Source organism: Oncorhynchus nerka, linkage group LG12 (genome assembly GCF_034236695.1).
Source record: "Oncorhynchus nerka isolate Pitt River linkage group LG12, Oner_Uvic_2.0, whole genome shotgun sequence".
Taxonomy (NCBI): domain Eukaryota; kingdom Metazoa; phylum Chordata; class Actinopteri; order Salmoniformes; family Salmonidae; genus Oncorhynchus; species Oncorhynchus nerka.
The window spans coordinates 19974229-19992442 of NC_088407.1; the positions used below are offsets into that span (position 1 = coordinate 19974229).

Genomic DNA, 18214 nt, shown 5'->3' on the forward strand with positions numbered 1-18214 from the left:
GCTACATGCTTGGGCCCCTGTTGAACACACACCCACACCCTTTGTTTTTGAAACAAACACACACACACACACACACACACACTCCTGCTGCTCCGTCACACCCAAAATATATAGTACTAACTTTTTAAAGACATGTTCGAATTAATTACCAAATTGTACTACTATTTAAACATGCATCATTAGTGTTTTTATGTAAAAACATTGGAGACCTACAGTTGTACATTATTACAAACTTTATAACATACCATTGTAGGAAAGACTATAATTGCTTCTGAGAATCTACATCTAACAGTCGCTTCCCAGTCACCTATGTCCAGTAGCCTTCAGAAATATCTATTAGGAGGGATTCCCTTATTCACATCTCTTTTTTAATCTGTCCTGGCAGCTAAATATTCGGGGCTGTGGGTTTGCGCTAAAGCTGTGGTAACAGTGTTAAAGTATATGCTCCACGTTCTGTCCCTAACTATGTGTGTGTTTCGAGACATTTTTTTGTTTTGTTTTAGTTTTATAATGGTTACATGTTCACTACACACCCCTGCATTCTATATTATAAAGTAGGCTGTTGGTCTTTGAGGTCCGTTATGTCAATTTGCCTTTATACATCTCATTGACCTACTGTCAACTCCCTCAGTTGTAAACATCTACAATAATCATTAGACGTACGTGTCAGAGTTATCATACCCCGTGTCGGGGTTTGTACAGAGTTGGTTAAATCCGCTCTTTTGCTCCCCGCTTACATGGCTAATAATCTCCAAGCTGCTCTAAGCGGTGTTGTTTGTGTGAATATTGTTTTCCATAAAGTTAATAACCCCCCCTAAAACGAAATATGAAATGACCTCTTCCCCTATCGTTAAAGCGTGAGATACATTTTTAAAACCAGTGATTTAATTCAAAATATTTAGTACCTATATTTTAACACATGTTATAATTCCAAAATGTTTACTATTTCTTACAGATAAAGGGTCCTGTTAGCCCCGACCTAAAACTGACAGTTAGACTTACAGGTTATGTCGTTGTCTTTTGTTTGTATTGTTTATGTGTCCGCTGTGATAATACAAGCGGAACTACGTAGCTAATACTGTTGTAACTGGGGATCCTTATTGTAGCAACACACTTTTGTAGGGAAGGCAATCCTGCGCTGCGTTAGCTAAGTTTTCATGTCATCGGGTGTAGTTCATAAAGGTTGAAGAGTGTATGTTAGGATGAAGTGTGAATTCATGCCAGGAATAATAAGTGTGAAGTTTGATTTCCTCCCTTCTGTAATAAGCAGCCAATGAGGTATTTTTTCCTTTATTCATGTGTTTAATCTGAACCCGTTATAACGCCGGTTAAACTGTTATGTATGTAAGCACTTCAGAGTTATACCAAGCTAATAAGTCACTCCTAAGATAATGTTGTAAGAGTGTGCTTAACTGTATTTTTAATTTACTTTATAGTTCTCACTGAAGGGGATAATTCTCACTGAAACTACAGAATAAAGCCGCCAGTTAAAATCATGGAACGGTTGTGCTCGTGGTTACTGAAGGGAGCTACAAGACCATTATTCGTTTCGAATTCACCAACTCAAAGATGCTTGCCCGCTCCATCATAACTCCGTAAGTTTTCCCTCCCTGTGTAGATCAAACGTCCTGCCTGTAAATCCTGGGTATGCCCACATCATTAATGAATAAGATGTGTAGAAAACTGTTTAGCCATAGTTAAAGGCCTTTCATAAAGAGGCTGTCATGATTGCCTGTGCCTCATGTTTAACACGTATTGCTTGTTACCGAATACTACTGTTGTACATTTAATATCTACTAGCCGATTTCGTCGCATTTGCACAAATTCTGTCATGTTACTGTGGTCTTTTTAAAAGTCAATAAATATGTGTGTAGAGTGTACATGTTTGTTTCACTGTAGATCTGTTTAAGACCTCCTAGAAACACCTAATTTCATCCCACAGCATTAATTAATAAGCTGTGTAGAAGCTGTTTAGCCATAAGTAAAGGCCTTTCATAAAGCAGCTGTCATGATTGCATGTCCCTTATGTTTAACACGTATTGCTTGTTACAGAATACTACTGTTGTACATTTAATATCCCCTAGCAGATTTCGTTGCCTTTGCACAAATTCTGTCATGTTACTGTGGTCTTTTTAAAAGTCAATAAAAATGTGTGTAAAGTGTCCATGTTTGTTTCACTGTAGATCTGTTTAAGACCTCCTAGAAACACCTAATTTCATCCCACAGCATTAATTAATAAACTGTGTAGAAGCTGTTTAGCCATAAGTAAATGCCTTTCATAAAGCGGCTGTCATGATAAACCTGAATCTGAAAGTACCTTTAGGATCTTTTCTTTGGGGTTCTAATCTCCCCGTGTGTACATGCACTGAAAATCCTTAGGCTGGAGCCATCTGGAAGCTCTGTGCCTGTACATATAAAGAGAACTCAATAGGAAACTAGGCTGAGAAACATTATTTAGATGGCTGTTTAATTGTTGTTTAAAGCCTGAAATGGACACAATGCCCAAGGGACCTTGTTTCTAACACACACACACACCCACACACATTCCTTGTTTCTCACACACACCCACACACACCCACACACACACACACACACACATATTCAGGTCTTAAAAATGGCTTGTTCTGGACATTTATAATGCCTATGTCCCAGCGCTATCTATAGCCCCAGACATTCCTGCTTCATAGATAACAACCATAAGGGAGATAAAACTGGGGGGTGGAGGGGGGGCATGGGCCCCAAAAGTTCAAACACCCTCTAACACATGACCACACGAACAGGGGGGGCGGGGCGGGGGCACATATTCAGTACACGTCATCAGGTCATAAGGTCAGCAATCAATCAATTTTGACACATGCCGTATCCTATTACTCTCTAACCTTTTATAATCAAATACATTACAGGAACCTCTCCATTCATCACCAAAACATACTTCATTAATTACGACAACAAAATCTGATGAACTTGCTGATTTTAAATATTGTTGATATTTTTTCAGTCCAATGAGACAATGATTGTTGTGTATGAAAATGGAATATTTACTGTTCACTACGCCTTGTACAATGGATCTACATTTATCAACAAAACACAAGTAAGTTTAAGTCTCTAGTGATATTACCAATTACCGATACAATGGATTCATTCTCCTCCGGTGCAACAGACAGTCCTGTTTCAACTTCCATTACTTAACATTTGATTATTTCATACTTTTCTTTCAGGTGGAGGTGACAGACAAAGAACTTGCTTATGATCCTAATATAAAAACAATCCAATTTAGTTTCATCATTCCTGATCATTTGGCTCCACATTTGCTCAAAACCTTGACTCTAACGCCCAGACCTGTAATAGATACTGGTCTTCAAAAGGGGTCTTTGTCCGAGGATCTGTTGAGGATAATGGTAAGATTCAGGAGTGCGTCTTCTTAAATAAATGCTTTTAGGTCTACCATGAAATTCTATTTAAAATGTACATTTGCTGACTATGATAACACAACTGTTTTTGCATAATGCAAGAGTGCTCGTACACAAGCGTACACACACGCACGCACACACACACACACACCCAGACACACACACACACACACATTCGGGTGAATTGTCAGGACATTTTAGTCCTTCCATTGTAGTCTTGGCAAGGTAGGAAAAGATGAATGCACACACACTCACACACATAAACACGCACACACATACACACGCACACACACACACAGAGACACTTAAGAAAAAGGAAGTGTTCAAAACGTGTTTCCTTGTTCTTCTCCTGCAGGTGATCTTGGCTCTCCCTCCATCACACTTTTGACAGGCCTCTCCAGTCAGGTTTCATCAAGCTGTAGGAAACCCCTTTTTCACGGTGAGTGAAGTCGACTTTTGTTCATTTATCACTCACTGTGGTCATTGTACACTGTGGTCATTGTGCAGTGTGGTCATTATGGACTGTGGTCATTGTGGACTGTGGTCATTGTGCAGTGTGGTCATTGTGCAGTGTGGTCATTGTGCAGTGTGGTCATTATACACTGTTGTGGCGAAATCTGCTCGGAGCCTTCACCGTGCGCTGCCACTTTAAGAGCGCATGAGCAGTAAGGAAGGAGGAGATAAAGAGAGCTCGTTCAGCTCTTTGGGGAGGAGCTCTTGGGTGGCGCGACAGTTTGATTGTGTGTGTGCTGTGCTGCAGAAGTTTTGTTTGTTTTCAGCGTTTGTAGATTATAAAGTATTTAACTCAATCATCGGTGTGATCGCTTTAGATCGTGGTTGTTTTTATTAGGGACCGCGCCCGTAATGGATCGCATGGATTAGTAGCAACAGTGTTGCGAAGCTTTAACAAACAAACCAACAAACCATCGGACAGTCAGACACCGGCAGGCCTGAAGACCACAGCTAAGAATTATCTTTTTCTCTCTCTTTCTCTTCCCTCTCATTCCAGTGCTTTACCCTGCAACAGACTCTCTATTTTTCAAATGCACTTCCCATTGAAGTTCATTAGAGCTGAACTATTATTTCCCTGCCAGAAGTATTTGGATGGACATTTTAGTAGGTTGCTTGCAAGTTGTATATTATGTGAACTGTATTGAGGTGGGGTGTACTAATGACATGTGGCCGAGAAGACCACATGTCTCACGTCACCCCGCTCCTCCGCTCTCTCCACTGGCTTCCAGTTGAAGCTCGCATCCGCTACAAGACCATGGTGCTTGCCTACGGAGCTGTGAGGGGAACGGCACCTCAGTACCTCCAGGCTCTGATCAGGCCCTACACCCAAACAAGGGCACTGCGTTCATCCACCTGTGGCCTGCTCGCCTCCCTACCACTGAGGAAGTACAGTTCCCGCTCAGCCCAGTCAAAACTGTTCGCTGCTCTGGCCCCCCATTGGTGGAACAAACTCCCTCACGACGCCAGGACAGCGGAGTCAATCACCACCTTCCGGAGACACCTGAAACCCCACCTCTTTAAGGAATACCTAGGATAGGATAAAGTAATCCTTCTCACCCCCCTTAAAAGACCTAGATGCACTATTGTAAAGTGGCTGTTCCACTGGATGTCATAAGGTGAAAGCACCAATTTGTAAGTCGCTCTGGATAAGAGCGTCTGCTAAATGACTTAAATGTAATGTAATGTAAGACTGGACATTTTTAAGGCCTTTGTTGTGTCGATGAACACCCCCCACATTCATACCCTCTGCACTCATCCACTAGAAAATAATACAGAATATTGCAAATCCTATGTTGATGACTGGGTTCGTTCTTGTATGAAGTTGCTGTTGAATTGCTCTGCCATTATTAGTATTAGTATTATTGTATGAGGTAATTCTTGTTTGGGTTACCCCTGTGCTGTGATGTGGGTTTTATATGGTGTGTATTCTCTTTTCTCTCCACTGGCTATCTGGTAAACAGGCTACACTCTAGGCAGTCTCTTCTGCTGATGTGTGTGGTTCTGGTAGTGGTACTCTCTCTATTCTACTCTTTTCCTTTCGGCATGGTTAATACCTGCCTGGCGCCCGAACAAAATCTTTCTTTACCCCTCTCTAATAAATACCGCTACAGAATTGGCGCCCAAACAGGGACTTGAAGAGAAACACCCATGACACCATCCACACAAGGTTGAATCATGTCTTTTGTTGGAACCCCATACTGTGTCAATGTGGACACACCTGACGGTAATCACGTTCGGGATTCTTTCATTGTGGAAGGACTCGATGAACTAATGGAGTTGGATAGCACTGCCCCTAATCCCCAGGCTTCTGGCTCACCTATAACATCTCCACCATTACCCTCCCCTCAAACCCTTCCGGTTACCCTGTGGTGTCTCTGTGATCACTGGACAACCGGCGCATCAATGGACACACACCAATCATAGTTTGACAATGCAGGAGAATGCCATTCGCAAACTCAGTGAATGTGTGGAGGCTCATCGGACAGATGTGCAGAGGAGGTTGGATTACCTTCCCTGTCAAATGGAGGAAAACCAACAACAAATTGTTCAGAGACAGAAATATTTACAAGATTCTCTGAAGCAGGATATTCAAGGAAAACTGCACCGGTTCAAAACACAAATGGAAACTAACCATCATCAAGTCATAATCTTTCTTGAGGAGGAACAAAAACAGAGAGCAGAGGACTCAGCCTCTGTTGTGAAGGGAGTGTGTTCTTATCTGAAGGAAGTTATGGAGGACATGAAGAACTCTCTCACAGGGGAACTACGATTTTTGATTGAACAGACTCAAAAGGACACCGTTAATGAGATGGAAAAAGCACAGAAGGCCACAGACCTTCAGCTGGAAGGGCTGCACCAGGAGGTAATGCAGTGCTTTTCCCTTCTGGACAAATCTTCTGCACCTCCCTCAGGTTTTACCTCTGCCACTGGCTTGGCCAGTAAGGGAATAGGAACAGGTAGTACTACAAAAAACCCTCTGAAGATACTGTTAAACAACAGAACTCCCTCTGCCACTGTCATGCCTCCTATAGAGCGCTCCCTCCCTATCAAAATACTTTTCCCCACTTTTGGCAGTCCAGAAGATGATGTTGATCCACTGTTTTTCTTATCTAAGTGTAATGATTTTCTTTCTATCCGGCCCCTTACTGACTTGGAGGTTCTTGCCACCCTCCGCAGTGTTCTCCATGGTACAGCAAGAGACTGGTGGGAGATAGCCCGTGAACATGTGTCAACCTGGGAGGAGTTTCAAAAAATATTCCTCTTAGCCTTCCTCTCAGAGGACTATGGGGATGAACTGGCGGAACGTGTTCGTAACAGAGTCCAGGGGGAAGCAGAGCCAATACGGGACTTTGCCTTCTCCTATCGAGTTCTATGTAGGAGATGGAAGGCTGACATTACTGAGCAGGAGATGGTCAAACTCCTTCTTAAGAACATGGTTCCCCGCCTTGCTAGTCAACTTCGAGAACGTGTGCAAAATGTGGATGATCTGGTGCGTCTTGGGACTCAGTTTGAGAAGGACTGGAAGCACCACCTCCAAACTAAAAACACTGTTCCCTCATCCCAGTATACCCATAACTCTCCTGGGGCTAAACAGTCTCAGATATTTGTACCCAAGATCCAGGACAAAAGTCCAGTTATGTGTTGGAGGTGTAAAGTCCAACATCCTCCAGATTCTTGCCCGCTCTATGTCCAGCATCAGGATTCAGGAAAAGGTCAGAAAGGACCGAAGACTGAAAGTCTACACAGGCGTGGTGGCTTGCATACAATTGGGTCAGCCTTAATGCCCACCATGAAGCCTTTAGACAGCACAGCTAGCGGTCTTATTCCTATTCCGCAACAACTATTGGTTCCTCTGACTGTTAGGAACTGGAGAGGGAAGGCCATAATCGACACAGGGGCATCTTACACCCTGATGCAAGAGGCCCTGTGGCAGAACATGGCATTACCTCATGAGGAGCTACGAACATGGGAGGAGGGACCATTGTACTTGGCCAATGGAGAACCTACCACCCCCTTGGGCTGGATTAGTATAATAATAAAACTGCATGGTGAGACTATTAACCTTCTTGTGGCAATACTTGCAGATTCAAGCCTTGCATTTGCTGTAGTCCTTGGCCTAGACTTCCTGTTCTTCAGTGGACTGACCATCTCTATGTCCGAACCCTTCTATCGGCTACACTCTGACTATTCCCAGCCTCATCCATTTCAACCTGGTAATGCACTGATTTCAGGTTGGAGCCTGCTACATTATGCAGAGTCCGGACAAGGTCAAGTCAGAGACAGAGAAAATATAAAGAGACAAAGACAAAAACATGTTCCACCAGTGAAGTCTGAGAACCCAACTATCACCCTGATTACCGCCGTACCCCCCCTTCTATCCGAGAGCAAAAGCAAACCAGATGCTGATTTCTACATAAAGCAAGCGGTGGAACAGGCATGTCTATCGGATGATGAAAGGTGGCAGCTCTCCCAGATGTTGGACATGAACAGTGAGGTCTGTACTCTTACACTCGGCCGTACAACCGTCTTCAAACACAAAATCTATACCCGGCATGAGGTCCCCATTAAGCAGCGTCCCTACAGGCTGTCCCCCGCCAAACTGGCAATTCTCAATGAACAGCTCAAAAGCATGTTGGAGAATGGAATTGTGGAACCTTCTTTTTCCGGATGGGCTTCTCCGGTTGTCCTGATTCCTAAGAAAGATGGTGGATATCGATTCTGTGTGGACTACAGGAAGCCGAATGCCATAACAGAAAGCGATGCCTACCCTCTACCAAACATAAATGACATATTGGAATCTCTGGCAGGAGCATCCATCTTTAGTAATCTGGATCTGAACAGTGGCTATTGGCAGGTGTCAATGGATCCCGCTAGTCAGGACAAGACTGCCTTTGCCACCCCTGCTGGTTTGTACTCCTTCAAAGTCATGCCTTTTGGTTTGAAGAATGCTCCAGCAACCTTCCAACGGTTGATGGAGACTGTCCTGGGAGATCTGAGGGGTAGAAATTGGCTCGTGTATCTGGATGACATCATAATCTACTCCTCCTCTGTTGCGGATCATCTGCAAGACATTCAGTCCGTCTTCGACAGACTAAAGGCTGCAGGTTTGACCTTGAACTTGAAGAAGTGTCGTTTCTGTCTGCCAGAACTCAAGTTCCTTGGTCATGTGGTTAATGCTGAAGGTATCCATGCAGATCCAGCCAAAGTTGCAGCCGTGCAGGAATTCCCAATTCCCACATCCCTCAAGGCTGTTCAGCGGTTTCTGGGTATGGCTGGATGGTACCACAGGTTTGTGCCTGATTTTTCAAAGGTAGCTGAACCCCTCAACCACCTTAAGAAGAAAGGTGTGAAATTCCAATGGACCCCTGCATGCCAAAGTGCATTTGAAGCACTCAAAAACAGTCTAATTACTCCTCCAGTGCTTGGACATCCTAACCTGAATGCTCATTTCATTGTGTACACGGATGCAAGTCAAACAGGACTTGGAGCAGTCTTGGCTCAACAAACAGGACTTGGAACAGAAGAAGTTCTTGCCTATGCAAGTCGCACCCTTAATTCAGCCGAGAGGAATTATTCAACGACTGAAAGGGAGTGCCTCGCTGTGGACTGGGCTTTGGAGAAATGGAGCTACTACTTGGAGGCAAAGATCTTCACCGTTGTCACAGACCATGCTGCTCTGCAGTGGGTTCTGGCATCAGGCAAGACCAACAGCCGTCTTATTCGCTGGTCTATCAGACTGCAGAAGTTTGACTTCATCATTGAGTATCGCAAAGGAAAACTGAACGTTGTACCAGATGCCCTTTCTCGGATTACAGAGACTGCCAATGTTTGTCCTCCCTTGTGCAGTACTTATACTACCGCTAAATGTCTGGATGATTCCTTTCCTCTGGATGATGAGAGTGTATGGAGAGCACAGCAGAAGGATGCTGCCATCATGGCGATCCACAAGAGTCTGTCTGAAGAAGACTCCAAGAGTCGCTTCAATGATAAGTATAGCATAATTCAGGATAAAGTGTATCGAAAAACTCCAAGAGGAGATGGAATACACAGCACCCATTATCGCGTCTTCATTCCCTCTACATTGTGTGACCAGATAATCCAAGCTTATCATGCCAATCCCATGAGTGGCCATCTTGGAGTTTTTAAAACTTATCGAAGACTACAAGAGGTGGTTTACTGGCCAGGCATGTGGGTTGATACCCGGAGGTTTGTACAGCAGTGTGAAGTCTGCCAGAAATACAAACCAGACATTGGCAGACCTGCCGGGAAAATGCAGCAGACCGTGGTGAACCATCCAAATGAAATGTTGGGAATTGACCTCATGGGACCTTTTCCTCCCAGCCGGGGGACACGGAATGAATTTTTATTGGTGGTAGTGGACTACTACACACACTGGGTGGAGTTGTTTCCCCTCCGCAAAGCTACTGCATCAGCCATTGCTCTAATTCTGCGAAGGGAGGTTTTTACCAGATTTGGAATTCCAGACCAAATCCTCTCTGACCGAGGTCCGCAGTTCATATCAGGAATCTACAAAGAGCTCTGTACCTACTGGGGTGTAATTGCCAAGTTGACCACAGCCTATCATCCTCAGACCAACCTGACCGAGAGGGTAAACCGAACCCTGAAGGGGATGATTGCTTCATTTGTGGGGGATCAGCACACAAGGTGGGATCAACATCTCCCTGAATTTCGCTTTGCACTGAACTCTGCCGTGCAAGAGACTTCTGGGGTCACTCCCGCCGAACTCCACCTGGGAAGACCACTAAAAGGTCCGATGGACAGGGTCTTGCAAAGTTCGAATGTTTCACCTGACTGCCCAGCGTTTGATGCCGTACAACACCACCACACCTTGCTAGCCAGAGTGGAGGCCAGCAAAACCAAAGCCAAACAACGACAGCTGAGAAACTATGACAAACATAGACGAGACGTTTATTTTCCACCCCAGTCTCGTGTCGGTACGTTCACATCATCTGTCAAAGGCATCTAAGAAGTTCACTGCCAAGCTAGCTTCGAGATGGAAAGGTCCATACCGTGTAGTGCAGCAGTTGGGACCAGTGAACTACTTGGTCTGTTTGGAGGACACTGGGGAAGATGTCAGGACAGTGCATGTTGTTGACCTAAAGCCCTGCTACCCTATGGCAGAAGAGCTGGATCGCAGGCAAAAGCAACACCTGCAGGACCTCTTCGTGGAGGACTCCGATGAGGAGGACTTCCCTGGTTTTGTGTAGCAGGAACATGAACCTGTCAAAGCCTGCATCCTCTCTGTTTCTACAGGCATTGTTTTTTCATGGGGGGAGGAGTGTGGCGAAATCTGCTCGGGGCCTTCACCGTGCGCTGCCACTTTAAGAGCGCATGAGCAGTAAGGAAGGAGGAGATAAAGAGAGCTCGTTCAGCTCTTTGGGGAGGAGCTCTTGGGTGGCGCGACAGTTTGATTGTGTGTGTGCTGTGCTGCAGAAGTTTTGTTTGTTTTCAGCGTTTGTAGATTATAAAGTATTTAACTCAATCATCGGTGTGATCGCTTTAGATCGTGGTTGTTTTTGTTAGGGACCGCGCCCGTAATGGATCGCATGGATTAGTAGCAACAGTGTTGCGAAGCTTTAACAAACAAACCAACAAACCATCGGACAGTCAGACACCGGCAGGCCTGAAGACCACAGCTAAGAATTATCTTTTTCTCTCTCTTTCTCTTCCCTCTCATTCCAGTGCTTTACCCTGCAACAGACTCTCTATTTTTCAAATGCACTTCCCATTGAAGTTCATTAGAGCTGAACTATTATTTCCCTGCCAGAAGTATTTGGATGGACATTTTAGTAGGTTGCTTGCAAGTTGTATATTATGTGAACTGTATTGAGGTGGGGTGTACTAATGACATGTGGCCGAGAAGACTGGACATTTTTAAGGCCTTTGTTGTGTCGATGAACACCCCCCACATTCATACCCTCTGCACTCATCCACTAGAAAATAATACAGAATATTGCAAATCCTATGTTGATGACTGGGTTCGTTCTTGTATGAAGTTGCTGTTGAATTGCTCTGCCATTATTAGTATTAGTATTATTGTATGAGGTAATTCTTGTTTGGGTTACCCCTGTGCTGTGATGTGGGTTTTATATGGTGTGTATTCTCTTTTCTCTCCACTGGCTATCTGGTAAACAGGCTACACTCTAGGCAGTCTCTTCTGCTGATGTGTGTGGTTCTGGTAGTGGTACTCTCTCTATTCTACTCTTTTCCTTTCGGCATGGTTAATACCTGCCTGGCGCCCGAACAAAATCTTTCTTTACCCCTCTCTAATAAATACCGCTACACTGTTGTCATTGTGCAGTGTGGTCATTGTGTACTGTGGTCATTATACACTGTGGTCATTGTACACTGTGATCATTGTGGACTGTGGTCATTGTACAGTGTGGTCATTGTGCACTGTTGTCATTGTGCAGTGTGGTCATTGTGTACTGTGGTCATTGTACACTGTGATCATTGTGGACTGTGGTCATTGTACATGATGGGTATTGAACACTGTGGTCTTTGTACACAGTGGTCATTGTGCACTGTGATCATTGTACACTGTGTACATTGTGAACTGTGGTCATTGTACATGATGGGTATTGAACACTGTGGTCATTGTACACTGTGATTATTTTGGACTGTGGTCAATGTGGACTGTGGTCATTGTACACTGTAGTCAATGTGGACTGTGGTCATTGTACACTGTGGTCATTGTGGACTTGGGGTTGGACAGGTCCACTGCTTTATCACTGAGCAGGACAAAATTTGGACGACCCAGTATTCCTGAGGGAGGAGAACAATGAGAGAGAAAGAGTTGAAGACGGACCCCTATATGCTGTTCCGAGGTCAGTTTAGCATTTCGTCCAGTAATTGTTAAGGTGAGGATTGGGGTAGGGGGAGCTGATCCTAGATCTGTACCTAAGGGAAACTTCACCAGGAGCGTGTATGGATTTCATGTGGCTTGAAAAAAGGTTTACATTAAATGATAGCCATTTAGCAGACTTTGTTATACGGAACAACTAGATTTAAGTGCCTTGCCTAATTGAGGACACATCAGATTCTTCATCTTGTCGGATCAGGGATTCAAACCAGCAACCTTTTTAGTTACTGGCTCAAACGCTCTTAACCGTGTGGCTACCTGCGGCCCTAGTTGAGCCGTGTCAGATTTTGCGTGTATGTTAAAAGTTTTCGGTTTTTAGTGTCAATAGATTCAATAAAAATATGCCCATGAAGGATAATAAAACATGATTGTATTGCAAATATTTAATTTAAAAGGGTAGTCAGGTAGAACAGTTCACCATCCAGTGGCTTCATAGTGTACACACACACACACACATTGGTCTTCTGATCAGCTCTGAATAATAACTGATGTTATTGTTCATAAGACCAAATATTGGAAAAAGTATCAACTTGTCTGCCTGTCTAAATGCAGCCTTTATGACTTAATCTACGGCCCACTGGGCAAACCCTGGTTTAAGCACTGTTTCCATGTTATTTCAATGAAATTACTTTGAACCGATGTGGAACGCAGTAGATGTTGAATTGACGTCTGTCCCAAGCGTTTGTATGTGTGTGGACTCTCATCACTACACAAATATTTACACAAAGTCACTCTCACTCACACACATCCACTAAGAAACACAGACAAACGTAAGTCTTCCTTCATAACAGGACATCAGCAAATACAGAATTATAAAACGACTTCCTCTGTCACAAATAAATTAGTTACATGCAGGGGATGACATGGGGGTATACAGTACAAATATGGAGGATCTGTTTCTACACCCAGTTATTTCTTAAAGGGACAGTTCATCTTCATCTCCAGCAATACTCCAACATCAACATATATTAAAATGGTGGCTTCTATGTTTTGTAGTCAACAAGATAGAAGTTAAGTGTTGCTGTTGGGAATGTTGCTGGAGATGATGAATGAATTTGAATGAACGGTATTGTCTATCAACACAATATGTTAGTACTTGGCCTTGTATCAGTGGGTTCATTCTGTTGGTTAATGTCTTACTACCCACAACTAGGTGTTTTATTGAGTATGTGGAAAAACATGATTGCATATAACTTCAGATGGTCCTTTGTTCTGTCACCAGATTGTGTCCAGAATTGCACCCTATTCCCTACATAGTGAAGGTACAGTAGTATTTAGGGAATAGGGTGCCATTTAGGGATGCAGCCTGGCCAAGGTGAGAAAGGGAAGGAGACAGGATTCCTGACTGCATGGTGCTTCACCTTCAGACCTGCATTACAGCATCATCATACCTAGTACACCTAGCAGGATCAGAAGAGCTATGGAGGCGAGAGAGAAGTAGTAGAGAAACAGAGAGAGAGAGAGAGGGGAAATGATATAGCCTTTCATATTGGTTGTCTACTCTAGGTAATATGGGATTATATTAGTTACTACGGTAACACTTTATAATAACTTCCATGAATTACGTTATGAATAGTCATACATGCGTAATATATAATTATACGTGTATTCATCAATTGCTTTCAATGCTTAAGTGAATAATGAAACATTCTTTATAAATAGTTGAATACTTAATCATGTTATTATTACAAAGTGTTAGTGGCGCTTCTTCTGTGGTTATTACCTTGAGACAGGGTGTGCTGCAGGCCGAAGGCGTGGCTGGAGGTGGTGGAGGGAGCAGCAGTAGTGGTGCTGATGTTGTTCAAAGAGTTGGTCACAGCATTTTGGGGGTTGGACAGATCCACTGCTTTACTACTGAGCAGGACAACATTTGGACGACCCAGTATTCCTGAGGGAGGAGAACAATGAGAGAGAAAGAGTTGAAGACGGACCCCTATATGCTGTTCCGAGGTCAGTTTAGCATTTCCTCCAGTAATTGTTAAGGTGAGGATTGGGGCAGGGGGAGCTGATCCTAGATCTGTACCTAAGGGAAACTTCACCAGGAGCGTGTATGGATGAGTGCCTCACCGTTAATAAAGGATCCATTGAAGATGGAGAGGTAGAAGCTGGTGTCGATGCTCCGGGTGGCCGTAGCTTTGGGGACAGTAGCAGAGAAGGTGCACTGGATGGTCTGACCGTTGACTGAGCCCTTCACAGAGTTCACAGGCAGCTACCCAACACAACGGTTTTACCACAATTACCATTAGTCAAATGTCAGTAGGCCTACAGTGTAGTATTAGTCAGGTACCCTGTTACTCTCCCAGACACTGTCCAAAATGGCACCCAAGTGTATATGCAGGGAATAAGAGTCAGAATTGAGGTCATATCCAACATCTATGACCACCAAGAATATATGGAATTCATATGGAATACTCATACTTTTGTTCTCTATCTTGTCTACCTCAACTCACTGATTGAATATAGTTAACTTCCTGAATTTGCCTGGAATCAAACCACACCCTGAAAATTATTCCAGAAAGTCACAAATGAAACACTGTGTTCTGATTGGTCCAACTCACTGTGTTGGTGGTCAGATTTCCTTTGTCGAGGAGAGCGGTGAAGAAATTCACGTTGCCATTGTTGTTGGCGCACACATAGGTGGTGGCGTTACCATCCTGTAGAGGAGAGAGAGGATGAATTCAAATAAATAATCATTTAAAAAGTATTCATTTTAGCCATTTCTTCCCAATGTCAATAACCCAACACCAACTCCCTTGTTTTGTAAAAAGTATAGTAATTCTGAAGGCAGTTTTCCATACCAGTGTGGAGTTTGTGGACAAGCCTACAGCGATGTAGCCACTGGACACTCCTCGTAGCTGGAAGGAGAAAGTCTGTCCCGAGGACTGCTGGGTGGAGACGAAGAAACAGGAACCAGCCACGGCCGGATCACAGTTTTCCGGCTGAGCAGCACAGAGCTGAGTCTTTCCACATTCTGTCATTGAGATGTTTACCTGTGTATGAAGAGTTCATCATTAGTTGCTGTCATTTTTTTGGAAATAGTGTAGCATATGAGTGCAAATGAAACTCCCAAACAGGCACTTTGCTAAATCTGCTTACAGTTTCCATGGCAGTGTGTGAAGTTTATCAGAGAGAGAGAGAGAGAGATAATTTGTTGAAAGGAAAAACTGAGAGATTGAGAAGAAATGTGTGCTTCCTTTTTCTAGACTCTGGGAGACCGAGTGAGACATATAGTTTAGGCAACTCACCGTGAGAGCTGTGACGGTAGTGTTGACAACAGGTACCACAGCCATCGGAGACATTGTTGTGTTGGGTGCCATGGTACCATTGATTGTGATGTTGACGCCCGGGGAATGTGTTGTGCTAAGGTTCGTTGTTATGTTGGGTCCTGTAGTAGTAACATTAGCTGCCATAGTGACGTTCGGGGCCACTGTGGAGTTCTGGGTCTGGGCTCCCATCACCATGTACGCCATTACCATGACGACTGCGAACATCAGTCTGCTGCTATTGTCCATTCCTGATAGAGTAATGGAGATCCAGATGGTTAGGATGTACTCCTACTACTACTAATAATGTATTTGTTAAAGATGGATACAATTAAATATTTACAAATGTAATCATCAACAGTCAGATGCATTGCACTATCATGCTTATACTTCATATACATGCTCGCACATGTTGTCGATGATACAAGCTTATTTCAAAAGCTTTGAGTTGTATCAATGGGAATATGAACCTATCGTACCAGCGTGAATAAATAGATTTAAAATACCTGTGAATAAACATAGGCCTAATATTGTGGCAATTGGTCATTCATTCATGGTGGTGTACTAAACAGCAAAACATTGCATAGTGAATGGGTAACACTGTTGAATTAAAATAGACCAGAATTGTTTTATTTACAATATTAATTAGCAGTGGTGTAAAGTACTTAAATACAACTAGTTTAAAGTACTAATTAAGTCGTTTTGCGGGGAATCTGTACTTTACTATTTATATTTTTCTCAACTTTTACTTCACTAGCCTAAATTACTAAATAAAATGTTCTTTTTACTCCATACATTTTCCCTGACACCCCAAAATAAATGTTGAATGCTTAGCAGGACATGAAAATGATCCAATTCACGCACTTATCAAGACAACATTCTTTGTCGTCACTACTGCCTCTGATCTGGCCGACTCACAAAACACAAATGCTTCGTATGTAAATTATGTCCGAGTGTACCCCTGGCTATCCACAAATAAATTTTAAAAAACAAGACAATTTTACCATCTGGTTTGCTTAAAATAAGGAATTTGAAATGATTTGTTTTACTACGTATATTTTAGTAAATACATACTTAAGTATATTTAAAACCAAATACTTTTAGACTTTTACTGTGACTTTTCTATTAAGGTATCTTTACTTTTAGTCAAATATGTCAATTGGGTACTTTTTCCACCACTGTTAATTAGTAGATCCCTTAATTAAATTAGACAAAAACCAACGTCCGTATTCCAAAAAGTGTATAATTTATGATCTGATAGTGTAGGCTAACCAATAATCAAGCCAATAGCTGAACACATCGAGTTTGTTTATATGGTCATCATCAGATAAAAGAGATGGAAACGTTACCTGTAATTTCGTGACTTGAAGGTTTCTTGAAGGAAAATAGCGTCGTGGTTCTCCTTGAACAAGTTGTCCTTAGCGTGACTGCAAGGTGAGCCGGAGGAGATGCTCTCAACAAGTGTCTTTGTGTCGATGTCACAGCTGAGCTCTCTCTCGCTATTTAAAACAGCACTCGCGAGGGGAGGGACAACATATGGAGAAACCTGCCTCTCTCCTCCGTTTTTTGGGGGGATGGGGGGGGGTTCACAATAGCATGCAGGTACGTGTGACACGTACCTAGGCTCCCGGGGGAGGGGTGAACTGGCGACGACACTCAATGGAAAGAATGATGTTTTTAAGACTACTCCTCACCTCCGACAATAGATTGTGTCCAGTCATTGCTGCCTTTTCCCAAAGACCCATCTTCCTGGCTCCAATTGCTTCCATTCACTTATATCTGTATTACATATGCTGGCGACTACAGGCAATACTATTTGCAAAATATAATTTAGGAATAAATATAATCCACATTTAAAGTCAAACGACATTTAATAATTTTCTTTTGACTTATTCTGTGATTCTTCCCGGGGTCATAACATGGCGTCATTCACACCTGTCCAACTCAAGTAACACATGATTCTTTCTCTGTCTGTTTGATCTAGCTGAGTTGAGCCTCACACATTGGATGAGGGCAGGCAGTGTTTTGAATTCAATCTTGATTGCGTCAAGTTGCCCAAAGGGTTAGATACGAGTTTTGATGAATTAAAAAAATGACATACTAGCTATAGTTAAAATTGAAAAATGTTTCTGGAGATGACAGAAGTTTAAGATATGGATGTCCTATTTTCATTAACAAGCCAGATATAGAAAGTGCAATATTATGAACCAAGTAGTGTGTGTATTATGAAATGCTAAATATTTGTAAAATGTATATTATATAATTATTCTATACTGTCATGGATTATATTGCCCCACTCTGGTGTTGTAAGGGAATGGGAGTGTTGATTCACTCATTTGAGAATCAGATGGGAGTGAAAGTGAGTGGCTGTTGTAATGGAGAGAAGGTGAAGTTGTCAGGACATAGCCATTAACAACGAAAGGTCACTGTTACAGACAATGGAGCCGATAACTGCAGTGGGATTGATTGTCAGTAACACACACACACACACAGAACTAGTTTTTAAAGGGACAGTGCACATTAATAGTAATTTCTGTAAAAGTGATTGTTTTAGTCAGACGGCTAATTTTCAACTGCAGTCCATGGGCAGATTAGTAAAAACATTTAAATGACAATACAGACAATGAACACATGCGTACATACAT

At 42.9% G+C, this 18214-nt stretch overlaps 1 protein-coding gene and 1 long non-coding RNA gene across 2 annotated transcripts; one reads left to right on the top strand and one right to left on the bottom strand.

The window, feature by feature from the left end:
* Positions 1 to 1053: 1053 nt before the first annotated feature.
* Positions 1054 to 2164, top strand: LOC135574287 (uncharacterized). The gene is made up of 2 exons (XR_010465276.1): positions 1054 to 1278; positions 1437 to 2164. It is a non-coding gene; the product is annotated as an uncharacterized LOC135574287 (long non-coding RNA).
* A 10510-nt stretch (positions 2165 to 12674) lies between these two features.
* On the bottom strand, positions 12675 to 17057 carry LOC115123800 (putative ferric-chelate reductase 1). The gene is made up of 7 exons (XM_029653157.2): positions 16919 to 17057; positions 15552 to 15820; positions 15105 to 15296; positions 14865 to 14960; positions 14374 to 14515; positions 14030 to 14194; positions 12675 to 13724 (listed from the first exon to the last, which is right to left on the bottom strand). Exons 2-7 carry the CDS (start codon positions 15816 to 15818, stop codon positions 13681 to 13683), a joined length of 906 nt encoding a protein of 301 aa, XP_029509017.1. The 5' UTR covers positions 15819 to 15820; positions 16919 to 17057; the 3' UTR covers positions 12675 to 13680.
* Between the last annotated feature and the right edge of the window lie 1157 nt (positions 17058 to 18214).